General features: G+C 41.7%; 2 protein-coding genes across 3 annotated transcripts in view; one reads left to right on the top strand and one right to left on the bottom strand.

The window, feature by feature from the left end:
• The first annotated feature begins 1,856 nt into the window (after nt 1–1,856).
• Nucleotides 1,857–5,804, top strand: LOC115577897 (mediator of RNA polymerase II transcription subunit 30). Its single transcript, XM_030410772.1, has 5 exons — nt 1,857–2,037; nt 2,367–2,609; nt 3,820–3,978; nt 4,280–4,369; nt 4,846–5,804. Exons 2-5 carry the CDS (start codon nt 2,379–2,381, stop codon nt 4,939–4,941), a joined length of 576 nt encoding a protein of 191 aa, XP_030266632.1. The 5' UTR covers nt 1,857–2,037; nt 2,367–2,378; the 3' UTR covers nt 4,942–5,804.
• Nucleotides 5,805–7,550: 1,746 nt separating this feature from the next.
• The window catches only part of ext1c (exostoses (multiple) 1c), a 93,940-nt gene continuing 88,368 nt past the window's right edge, over nt 7,551–13,122 (bottom strand). For both annotated transcript variants that reach the window (XM_030411827.1, XM_030411828.1), the window contains exons 7-12: nt 12,649–12,767; nt 12,348–12,443; nt 11,783–11,869; nt 11,511–11,671; nt 8,429–8,600; nt 7,551–8,343 (exon numbers count right to left, since the gene is read on the bottom strand). In XM_030411827.1, coding sequence (XP_030267687.1) covers nt 8,158–8,343; nt 8,429–8,600; nt 11,511–11,671; nt 11,783–11,869; nt 12,348–12,443; nt 12,649–12,767 — 821 coding nt within the window. In that variant the 3' untranslated portion in view covers nt 7,551–8,157. The remainder of the gene's footprint in view (nt 8,344–8,428; nt 8,601–11,510; nt 11,672–11,782; nt 11,870–12,347; nt 12,444–12,648; nt 12,768–13,122) is intronic.

The following is a 13,122-nucleotide window of genomic DNA, read 5'->3' on the forward strand; positions in this document are numbered from 1 at the left end:
CTTTCAAAAGCGTTATAATATTTAATACACACAATAAAGAAATATATGTTCTTGACTATATGTGGTGGAGCGTTATATATAACAGAATTATATTGTCAGGTTAAGACAATATGTCTAAATTGCTTCATTTCATCCATCCTTGCCGGTCATTACCAGCAGTGAGTTCCAGTGACCTCTGTCTATAATGCCTGCCTGCAAACCAAATTACCTTCAGGCCACTGATCACGATCTACAGTGATCAAACAAGTATGCAAATAGCGAAGTACCTAAAAAAGAGAGCAGAAACAAAACATCCCAGCAGAGTCAAATCAAGGTGCAGCCGAGCAGGGGAGAGTAAAATAGAGCTCACAGTCGATTTAGCAGTTGTTATTTGGATTATTTGTTCGGTTCTTGCTGGTTTCTTTGTACTCAATTTGATCAATTCTGGCCCTGACAATAGAAGCAAACAGTTTTTCAAAAAAAAAATAAAATAAATGCTTTTCTTGCACACAGAAAGTTTCCTGGACATGGAAAAATAACAAACTCAGAAATTCAACCTTTAGCTTATCAAGCACTGACTCATGTTTCTCACGTTACCTAAGGTCAACAGGGAAGGGCATTTGAGGCTATAAAACCACATCACAAGATGAACAACACGTACTTCCTTAAAACTTTTGGCCGGTCACAACGGCAGAAACCTTTCATCTTAGGTAAACACTGGTGAAGTCAGGCAATGAAGGATTTGGCATTAAAGGACGTCATTCACCAAGTCACACTCTAATGACCTTTGTTCAACTCCAATATTAGTGCTCGATTTATATGATCTCTTATTATTTTATTTTATTCTATAAAACAGTGGTTTGGATTGATATAAAATCATCTTAGTAGGTCGGGATATAGGTGGGGGTATAGGTGGGTCGCAGGGGTCGGTGCTTAGAGACTCGGTGGGCTGATGAGTGGCTGAGTGACTCTTTTAACTATTACGCTGGACATAATATTGTAGAGCAGTTTAATAAATCTCACGAGCCCAAGGTAGCAACACTTAATGTTTCTTATCTCAGATTCCACTGATATAAGTGTACCTAAGTATCAAAAGTCCAAGTATAAGGAAATTATACATACGTATGTGTATACTATATGTATGTTTAAACTGTTTTACTATGGGTTGATCGATTATTGGCCAGGCTGACTAATAAATATGATATTTAGGAATTTTTCTTATCAAAACCAGTATTTTATTTATGATTTAATTGCCAGTTAAGTAAATCATATCTAAAATATTATATTTTGGTTTGGTGCAGCATACACTCAAAAAAGGATAAAAAGTGTACAGTGTTTGCCTCAAAATAGGTAGAGAATAGCAGAAAATAAAAAATAAAAATAAGTAAATGTACTCAGTTACATTCCATCAGTGTTACCGAGTACATTTAATCAATCACTGTTCTTTTTATTGTTTCCATTGTCTGCAACTTTATAGTGTTACTCCTATCTGTAAGAACAATTCATAAAATAAGACAAATTCTTGATTGACTTCCACATAGTGGATCACTAATATTAATCCAATAATAAAATATGCATTAATAAAACACTAGCAGAGGGCGTTCTTTGGGGTACTTTTCGGTACGCTTGATGACAATAATTCTATACTTTTTACTTTAATTTGTGCCACTTGTAATGGAGTATTTTTGACGCTGTGGTAGTGGTACTTTTGCTCATGTAAATCAAATCAAATCAATTTTATTTATAAAGCTCAAATGTACAGCTCAGTATGTATAGGATCTGAAAACAGGTCTGCATACATCCATGACTGCTGTATTATGATGAGGTTGGCCCACTGTCTCCATTTTGGCTCCATCTAGTGGTCCTACATGGCTCCTTCTCCACCCGGAAGTGACGCAATGAAAACAAAAAACGCGCAGCGCTTGCTGAAAGAAATCAGCGGGACGGTTTCATTATGTCGTATTTAAAATAATAAATCAAAACAGACGTTATTTTGGGCAGCTACTGCAGCTAACCGGAGACATTTGGACAGCATTTTCTCACAGGAAGTTGTTTAAGGTAAGCTGTGTTCAGCACTCGCCGCCAGCTAGCTAGCAGGCTAATAGCTAACTAGCTTGCCTTTCAACGAGACTTTCCATTGAAAATTGCTAATGCTAGCCTGTTTGGCCACAAAGATTAGCTCATATCAGTCAACAGAAACTGTGTGTAATACTTAAGTGCGCACGAGAAAAGAAGTTGTGGGCTTTGTTAACAGTAGAAGTCCATGTATAATAGAAAGAGTAATGTTACATGTTCAGGGATTAAGTATAACTGTCATTTTTCCAGTGTTATGTTCTGACTACTGAAACAACATATTTGGGCTCTATTAAAAACATATTTCTCAATAGATTGATTTAGCGATGGCAGCCTCATTACCTCAGAAGCCAGGGATGGCGGGGATGGCTCCGCAACAGCAGCAGCAGCCCCACCTGCCCCCCGGTGCTGCCTCTGCCCCAGGTCAGCAGCCCATGCCCCCGCAGGGTGCCCTGAGGGAGATCTCCCCGGTGTTCCTCTGTCGGATCGGGCAGGAGACTGTGCAGGACATTGTTACACGCACCATGGAGATCTTCCAGATCACAAGAGCTACGCAGGTACTGGTCTTTCTGATAGCTAACACAATATTTAGAAAGGACAAGGAGCACCCCATGTTTCTGTATGAGATGCCTTTGTAGGATCCACTGTTAGAGTGATTGACCAAGGTACTTGACCTCAGCTGAAATCTCTTGATTTCTGATTGTCAGCAAGGAATTACAGATTCATCCGACTCATCTTTACAAGCGGATGCAAACTAGTTCAGAAGCCCGACAACACTTCATTCGTTTGTGAAGTCTTTTTTTAATCTGTTATTGAGAAAAGGTGTCACAGAGGTGTTGGTAGTTGCCATGTTACACTTAAATCAGTCTTGCTGTTGCATTGAAAAGTTTTGTAAAACGTTCTCAAGACATGAGAGTACTCCTTCTTTTCATTATTTTTGATAATAAAATCAATCAAATCTCATCTCAAGGTCCACTCGCGTGCCTGCTTTGCAGCTGTAGACCATAACTTTTGGTCTGGTACAGTTTTTTTAGGAAATGTAGATGTTAAAAACCTCAGATTCTGTGCACCTCTATTGTTTCTAGATATATTTTATTGTGTATTAAATAATTGTCCACAAATTACCCACCTCTATCTGCACAGATGTGTGGGAAAAAAATATTATAATTCAGTATTGCTGTTTTTTGTCTTTATTTGTTTTATGAGTGCTGTTCTGTCATAAAATATGATCCCTATCAGGTTTGTGTCGATGTCAACTGAGTGGCTGCTGTTACAGGGTTTGTCTGTCGTCTGTCAGTCTGGATTTGTCCCATCCTCCTCTCTGGCATATCTGCTGGCATTCTTGTCAGCATCTGTGTCACTCACCTCTCCATCTCCACCTGATCCGTGTTTCTAATTGTGTCTCCCTGTGTATAACTCGCCTCTTCCTGCTTGTCGTTGTGCATTAAGTGGAGTCTGTTTTTTTTTCCTGCACGGCAACCTCTCAGCATCAGGACCAGGGCCTTTTGCATTCAAACCAAAGAGTGACACATCAGTGTCTAACTGCTCTTAAATCGAAAAAGACACTAACCCAGAAGAGAGAAACATTCTGTGCAGTCTCTCCCAGTATCAGCATCTTACTCAACAGGAATTGGAAAGAAAAATAAAAAAAATTGTCAAGTTTCTGCCTATGACTAATCTTGATATCTGCACATCAAACTGCCATTGGAGCCAAAAATTTTAATGACCCTTGAACTGATGAGAGATGCTGTGTGTCTTTTGATTTAGCTTCCTAATGGTGTGACCCAGAGCCAGGCGATGTACCAGGACCGCTTCGGGAAGCTCCAGGAACACCTGCGGCAGCTCGCCCTGCTGTTCAGAAAGCTCCGTCTCCTGTATGAACGCTGTGTGGAGATGACCTCCGACCTGCAGGAGGGGCCAGCAGAGGTCAGGGGGGAACCAGAAATTTCTGTTCAGATATTAGATATCATATGTTTGTTTATTGAAACATTCATCCCTTTTGGGAAATGATAATATTGATAATTACAGCTTTAAACTAACCTGGGAACAAGACAAATCTGCCAAGCTCCTGTCCTATTTGCTCTGGCAGATACGTCTGGCCCCCTCCAGATGGATTGATTCTTGCCTATTTATTGCCTTAATCATTTTTCAGAAACACATTGTGTTTTACTCATAGGCTGTAATTGGGAAAAAAAAACAACTTTTTTTTGTATGTTTTTGCGTCCAGATTCTGCCGTACGTCGGGGAGGAGCTGGTGTCGGTCAGAGTGGAGCCCTGCAGTCCTGCAGTCAACCAGGAGAGAAAAGAGGTTCTAGAAGTATGTTCCTGTTTTGTTTTGTCACAAGAAATAATTCACATTTATTTCTTTTGTGCAGAAGAGCACTTAGTGAAGATAGCTGTTTCTTCCAATATTGCTACCAAGCTACTCGGGCTACTATTTATTTCTATTGTTTGCTTTAAAACATTAAAGTAAGCTTCCCATCAGGCTTTTAAGGAACACAAAGCAAGACTAAATATTTAGCTTTAAGTAAGCAAGCCCCCTACAAATGCCTCTAGGTGGCAGTGCTGACACAGATCAAGGGTATGGATGACATGCAGAAACATAAAAAGCATCATGTGCAGCTTAAGCAAATGTTAAGAGTCAGGGGGTTGTTTTAAAAACATTAGAGCCAATATTCTAGGGAGATGAAGAATTCAGGTGCCACCACGCAGCCGGTAGTAAGGATGTTAAATGCTAAAGCTGTGGTGCTTTTAAGATGTCCTGCTAATGGATGCCTTGTGGTTTGTCTGCAGAAGGTCCGTCAGAAGAACCAGGAGATGAAGGTTCTGATGGATCAGATGAGGAACCTGCTGTGGGATGTCAATGCCATGCTGACGCTCAGGAAATGATAGTTCCAGTCGATCCTATCAGAGATGCACTCCTGCATGATGGCAAGGACGAGGTGAAATAAGGGAATTTCTGTTGGATTTTAAACACGGGACCTTTCACTTCCACGCCACCTTTTCACTGGCACTTCTTCACTGACACTCACAATTCACTCGTCGTTCACCTAAGAACTTCTGCTGTTTACTATGTACTATATCGAAGTTATAGAGGGGGGAAACAAAATGAGAAAAAGGATGATAGAAGCTTGTGTCAGCCTGATACACTCCAGCTCCAGGAATCATTCCCTTTCCGTACAAGGCAGCTGACAACCCAGTTTTTGTTTGCCAAGAGAAAGCTGTTATTTTGTCACTCGGTGTTTATTCAAATAAGTTACAGACTCCTGTTTTCATAATATTTAGATAATGAGTAGACACCTGTAATGCCTCAGGTGAAAATACAAGTTTTCTTAAAACACTGTATTCATGGTGTTTTGCCCCCGGGTGCTGACTTGACACCAAACAGACTTGAATTCATTGCAGGTAATTGCAGAAAGCGCAGAAGCTGATCGTGCGACTGTGTTTACAATAGGAACAATTGCCCTTATTAAGCTCTGTCAGTTGTAAAAACACTATGGGTTCAGCATTCAAATTAGCCCCTTGGCAGCTATGTATCTCAGGTGCTTTGTACAAATGTGTATGTGTGTGTGTGCGTGCGCGCATGTGCTTAATGAGATTAGGTTCCTGAGTGCTAGACAGCACACCTGTTTACCCCGAGGGTGTTGAGACGTGCTTGCCTGTGAATTTATTTTTGTAAACTGTTGGACGAAAGATAAACCCACTGGGTCGTTTCTGTTTTGTATAAAATAAACTTTTTTTTAAATGAAAAATTCTGAGCATATATTTTAAAGTCCTGCTTCTGAATTGAGGATCGGCTGGCTCAGACCGCAGTATGAGCTCCATTGTTTCAGTTCCAACCCTTAAGGGCCGATGTGGGACTGCATGATCTCCTCGACAATGGAGATGATGTATAAATACATCAAGGCGTATCCACCAACACATAATGATGCATATTCTGACCCTGACCCGTGTATTTATCCCTCCTTTACATACCAACTCAGTGTAGTGCTCCCACACTACAACACAGCATCAAAGACAGTCCCAGAGTCACAAAAACTCAGGGGACATGTGAGTGAGCTTTGCTTTTAATTGGTGTAATTGTATCTGGAATCATTTCACCGCTAATTCAATCTGCCCAAAGGGGTTTTTCCATTTAAGTCCATGCTCAAAAAATAAAATCCCAGGATTTCTTCTGTGTATTGAAGGACATGCCACTCACCACAAATTATCAGTGTACCCATTGGATAGGAAAATATGCCTCAGTCTCAGTGTATATGAGCTGCATATGTTTACACAAGATGAAGTGGGTGCTGCTGGTAATTTTTTCTATGAATTGTAAAGTGGAAAGTAGGAGGATGCTTAGTCGGGAGTAAAATTGAAACGATTACTCAATCAGCGGAAAATTAGATCTGTAAACATTTTCATAACTGATATGTTGTCTAACTCAGTATTTCTACAGCATTCTATTGTCCTACCTATTCAGGGTCAGGTTATGGCGGCAACAAACTAAACAGGGTATTCCAGACATCTCATCAAAAAAACACTTTCAAGCACCTCCTCAGGGATCCCAAAGTGTTCCTAGGCAGGATAAGATATGTAATCCCTCGAGTGAGTTCTGGTTCTGCCTTGGGGTCTCTTGCCAGTTGGTCCTTCCTAGAAACCCTGCAAGGAATAATGGCACTTGGGCAGACTTCTCCTGTGCCAGATCTGAAGGCCCATAGCATGGCCACATGTCAGCAAAGAGCAAACCGAAAATAGACCAGAACTGGCCCAAATCTGGGCCACAGTTCATTCTATTCTGGTGGACTGGATCTGGCCCAGACCTAAGTGCCATCATTCAACACGGTATGTCAATTTGGGTGACTGGTACAGTTTGCTACCTGGGAAAGGGAGGCGCCCAAAGTTCCTCATCGCTGGGAACAGTCTGCAATGGCAGGGGTCAGGGTACCCCCAGGTCCCCACCATCATCAGCCACATGGCACACATTGCACCTGACACCATCACTTGTCCCTGCTAGTGGTAGTTGGCCAACAGTGTAGCAGCTCCATGTTGTTTTGGCCGGGCCAAGCCCCATGGAACAAGACTTGGCAAGCCACACACTAGCTGGCCTGCTCCCCTCCCGGTTCCAGCTCAAGAAGGGGGCCCCAGTTGGTTGGCCTAAAGCATTGTGAAAAAGTCACCTTGGTGATGGCCATAGGTGCAGTACTAGTGGTGACGGATGGACCCGTTGAAGGATGTTCAGTGCACAGGACATTCATTCATGTATACGGGACCTGTATAATTTTTTTTTTTTTCTTTTTCTACTCTTTCAGGTTTTCTATGAAGTGATAATCTCATTCTTGCAAAAATTGCATGCCAAAAAAATATGCTTCACGGATATGTTTTTCTTTTCAAGTATCTTAAAATGCACCATGAGGCAGTGTGCTTCTTTAATCTCTGATGAAAACATGAACATCCTGGACTTCTTTGAAAAGAGGGTTTGTGCCAAGAAGGTGGAAGAAATGCAGCACCATGAGTTTGCATTTATAAATCATTTTATTGGTTTAACAGTTAGAATTTTGATGTGAAATGATCTGTTTCCACGGCAACAGTCCCTGCGCAGTAACGCCGGGACACACATTGACAGCTGGTGGAGTGCATGGCACCAACGCAAGTCCCTTGGGTGCTTCCGGCATGAGATAGCCATTCCTTTTCTCATTGTCACGCCAATAGCACCTTCATCTGCAGTGTTCACACCCGTTCCTTTTTTTTTGCTGCTGTCCAATATAGATTGTCCTTTCTCAATTAAATGCCCAATAGCAGAGGGTCTTTATAGGCCCCTAAATGTCCTCCTCTGTTGTCCCACCAGACTCATGGAGGAAGGAGAATCATTTGAAACCCCTGAAACTTTTATAGGCCTATTTCTCTTCATATTAATATGTATAAGTCCAGAACAGTCCGCCAGGGTCTGTCTGATGATTGTATTATGTCCTTTTCACAAATGGACCGCACTGCCGCTTTGTCCACACCCCACGCAGTCTTGACTGTCCCGTCTTGACTGTCTACCACTGATTGGTCCATTTGACTGTCCAAAAGGCCACTAGACCAGACCTCCATGCTTCCCAGCCTTACTGTCCATCACTTTTACGCTTTCTCCAGGTCTTTGTACTTCTTGCGCAGGACAGACACTTGATCTTTGAAGAGCACGGGGTCCAGGCGAAACTGAGAGTGGACCAGAGGCATGTAGCCAAACCAGTTGGCGAAGGTGTTGACACACTCCTGCCGCTGGTTGAAGTGCTCCGGGTTGGCCCAGGGGACACTCTTTGTACCCTAGGAGGTAGAACAGTGTACAGTTAGTCACCATCCAGTGCAAGTGACCTAAACTCAAATAAAAAATACACTAATGGCTGCTTACCTGTGGACTGGGCAACTCTTTGTACTGCTTCCTTTGGGCCACTTTGATTGGCGGCAGATGGGTAACAGCAGAGACTAGGAAGTTCATGAGGATGTCCTCACAGTTGGAGGTGCGATCCACCAGAGTCCGCAGAGACTGGGGTAGGTAGTGGGAGAACAGGTAGTGGTAGTACCTGTAGGTAAGTCAAAGTGTGTTACACAGGAATGTGTTTAATGTTATTAGAATATTTAAAAAATTGGATAGCTTGGGACATAAGCATTCAGATTATTCAGCCATTTAAGGCTAGAGCTATGGAACATTTGCTCACTACATCTTATCCACTTTTACACTCAGATGTGCATAGACTACGGGTTCCTAACCAGTGTTGTAGTCATGACCACATAAACCTGAGTGTGTCGAGACCCAGACAAGACCAGGACCTTGAGAAGTTGAGACAAATTCCAGAACAAAACCAACGCATGTCCCACACCGCATGACACGCTTAAAACAACATTTGGAACATGCAAAACATAGGCAATCTTAGAATTGATCTGAAAGATCCATGTTTGATTAAAAACACCCACAAAAGACAAAATGTCCCTTCTATTGACAAAATATATATGTAAGTGAATGTATAAGCATACCATGAAAAATGTCCTGATAAAGTGATCAAAAAGCCTTGCAGAAAATACAAAGACTAAGGTCCTGAAATCAACTTAAACTTCAACCTAATGCAGTCCAATTTTTTGTACAAGCGTGAGGGTTTCTGGGTGACTCTTCCCATGGGGACCACAATGATTTACAGTATGTGTCAAACAATTACTCAATACAGTGCCATCCCTGCAGTTGTCGTCTTGACTGGTTCCAGAGTCTTTTTTTATGTCCGAGACTAAGACAAGACAGCAAAACATGGCGGTCAATTCCGAGACAAAACCAAGACCTCAAAATAGTGGTCTTGAGACGAAGACCAATCTCAGGTATTACAACCCATTTAGGGAACTTTTTTTTTTAAACACAGTAATGTGAAATTATCGGTTATCCTATTGGTATCAGAAGTGAAAAGCAGGTAATCTCGGTGCTGGCAGGAAAAAAAATCCACATCATGCATCCTTTAGTAAAAAGATGCAATTTATGTTATGTATAAACAGTTGATAAAGAGAGCAATTTTCTCTTGACATGAGTACGAGTGATTTTGCTGCAGGCATTCCACACCCTATGTGTAAATGTATTCAGTTTTAATAAGACTGAATGGCACTGAATTAAACAAGTAATTGACTAAAGGATCGTTATTTCACATTTCGGTCATGCACCTTATAGAATCATGTGTCATTATGTAAAGAAAAGTCGTAATTACAGAGATGTGAAATGAGGATATATTCAAAGAAAAAAATCTGTTATTTTCACATCTTGCACTAAACACATTGCTTCATTATTCCTCTTGCAGGAATATTTTGTCACATCTGTCTACAGTGCGCAAAAGCTGATGTTCTGTCTCACTATTATTAGTCTCAAATCACAATTCCAGCCTCTTGTACCTGCACTCACAGCACAGTAAATCTCTCTACACAAGCACATCAGCTAAACCCCCCCCCCCCCCCCAGAATTTTACAGAATAAACGCAATTTATTTGAGGTGGAGGCCAGGCGACCAGCAACTGTAGGGTTAAGAGGCATGGGAACATCTACAGACGAGTAGATGATGTGCTGTATGTTGATGATATGTATCTGGGACGAGTTAACCATTTCACCGCCAGTGGGATTTGATATTTATAGTGCACAACAAACTGAATCCCTGTGGTGGTACATTACATACTATTCTTTCCATTTTTTTTCACAAGACTGGAGATTTAAGTGCAACGCTTTCTATTCAGATCGTCATTTTACATTCCGTTTGTCAGACCTGGAACCTGTCATGGTGTTCTTTTAAATATGTTTTGTGCCCGGGAAGCAAAATTAACCGCAATTAACTTTATGTCAATTGTATTTTGTGGGGATTTATTTTTTATTTTTTGCAAAGCAGCCCCATTGTGAAAAAGGGCGCTTGTCACATCAATTTACTAATACAATGTAGGGTAGGTAGTCAGATCATTTGCATGTAAAAGACTCCATTGAGGGTTCTCACAATGCGAAAGGCAGGTTTAAACTGACTGCTCATTGTCATTTTTTCTGTTTAAGTGTTGAAACAAGCGTTTGAGCTAATGCAGATGGGCCTTGCAAATATCAGGGGGCCGTACCGATGGGGCTGTAAAGATTCAAATTAGCATGACAAGGAGGTGTTTTCGTAGAAACTGCTGACAAAAAATGACCACTTTTGTCTGAATATGTCACAAGGTGTCGGCAGCTTCTGAAGTACCCTGTATGTGAGGTAAATAGACTCACATTGTGTAAAGACCTGCATGCTTTATGTGATCCCTGAACGTACACCTACACATATAATCCTTGATACTACTTAATCTTTTTGACTGTCACTGATAGCTTTTCATGTTCGGATCCATATTATTGTTCCTGCTTCTGCTGTAATTCATGAACTCGTCCCTTGTTTTTAGCTTTTGATCTCAGTTCCATAACCAAAGTCAAGTCAGTATTTGTGCGGGTAACTTATCTTTAAACAGAGGTGGCAACCTCGGTCAGATGGTTGGATTACAACTTTGGTTGGTTGCTGTTGAATACTGTGCAGACATTCTTGGTCTCAGAGGATAAATCCTACAACAGCAATCCCAAAATTTACAACAGATTTTGGGATTGCTTCCTATGTGATTTAGCCAAAACCAGGACATATTTCTCTTCCTCACCTTTTGTAAACATCCTGCTACTGCCAGAAGAAATGGCATGTAATACAAACGTAATACGAATCCCCCAAGTGTAGAATTAATCGTGTTGCAGTTTTTTGCTAATGAGGTGCATTTAATGTGTTCTGGCCCTGGAACACATCTACAACCATATCCGTAGTTATGCTCAGCTCAAAGCATCACTGCAAGGCAGTAGACATTTTTTATATGTGTTAAGATAACAATTAAAACATAGTAAAATATGAAAAAAAAACTAAGAATAAGTCGCTCTTAATGCCATTTTTCCATGTAGCTTGCCGCTGTCTGTCGGTGTACCTGTGGTAGAAGGCAGCTCCAGTCAGGACGATGGAGTAGTCGTTGGTCCATTTAGAGGTGTAGCCCCAGGCGCGCTTCAGGGGATCCCAGAAGTGGCTCCGGGGAGGGTAGCCCACAATCCGCTCGGGGAAGCTCCTCCACACCAAGAAGGCAAAGTTCACCTGCAAGTGCAGAAACAGGGCACTCAAGTTATTGCTGCAACTTCTCTAGGAGTATTGATTTGTGTATGTGTGCAGTTCAGCTGTATGTTTATTGATAACACATGCGCCCACCTCACTGGTCAGCAGGACAGTATCCTCGTCCAGACTCAGCACTGCTTCTGTCTCTATGGCAACATGAGGTAGGAACCGACTGGTGGTCTGACAGAGAAATACAATAGCAAAGCTCATTTCTGGTACTGTAGTCGGCTATATGTTGTCTGGCCTGTGCTCAGGCGGATTACGAGAATGACTAAGAGATGATCATGTTACAGTAAATCATGTTGAGTGACTGAGAAGAGTGAATCACCATAGATTTTGCCTCGGGAGTCAAAAAATAAAAAGACAAGACAGTGAGAGAGGGAGACGGAGGAGAAACGTTGTGGGTGAGTGACATTTGTGAAAGCGGACGCCACATGGATCGGTGGACATGTCAGATATACATGGATGGCAAGCGAGACAGAAAAAAATACATCAAGGAGAAGGACCAAAGAAAATAGAGTAACAGAGATGAGAGAGTAAGAGAAAAGAGAGAGAGGGAGAGATACATAAACCCGACTGAGCAACTGACAGTCCGTCATGCTGTCAGTCAAGACATCAGCTGGCACCAGCGTGAGGTGTGAGTTGCATCATTCCTCACCTTCCTCCTGCCGTCTGTCACGGTGAGGGGGACGGGCATGGGAGGCCATTTGCTCCGACTGGGAGGCGGCTTCTCGCTGTTCCAGAGAATGATGATCTGGAGAAGCAGGGGAAGGGAGTTTTTACGATAAACACCAATGAGAAATAGTTGCCGACATGAATCAACCAGTAGGGCTAAAAACAGTTTCCCATTGAAATATCATGCTAAGCTAATTGCTAAAGCTTTACCTTTGGTGTTGAAGCTTGTGCTTGTGTCGAAATATTGTTAGTTACCACCATCTCACAAAGTCTGTCTTGCTTACCTGTGAGCAGTATTTTGACTTTGAGACCACCTGAAGCAGCTTCATGATTGGCTGAGACTGGGAGACCAATGGGGACACAGCGTGGATGACAGCAGTGAACTCTTGACCTGGACTGACCCCTGAACACGGTCGCGACAAGAAAAACCCAAAAACGATGAGATTGTGTAACCCGTTTGAATATACAGGTGCTTTTGTATACAAGAAACATTTAAATGCGTGTCTTTATTAGGTCATCAAGGATCATAAGTGCAATTTTAAAGTGCAATATGAACACATTTTAGTTTAAAACAATAAAAAATAATAATTATTAACTAAGATCATCAACAGTATGTGAAGAAGAAACTGTTCTGATTATGTCAAAGGCATCTATGTGTTGTGTTGTAGAGGTATCTGAAGTTAGCATGCTAACCAGCTAGCCCCAGCCTGTTCTGTTTAATAATAAACTCCAAGCTTCCAGTCTGGACCGCTAGCTGC

This window comes from Sparus aurata, chromosome 3 (genome assembly GCF_900880675.1).
Source record: "Sparus aurata chromosome 3, fSpaAur1.1, whole genome shotgun sequence".
Classification (NCBI taxonomy): Eukaryota; Metazoa; Chordata; class Actinopteri; order Spariformes; family Sparidae; genus Sparus; species Sparus aurata.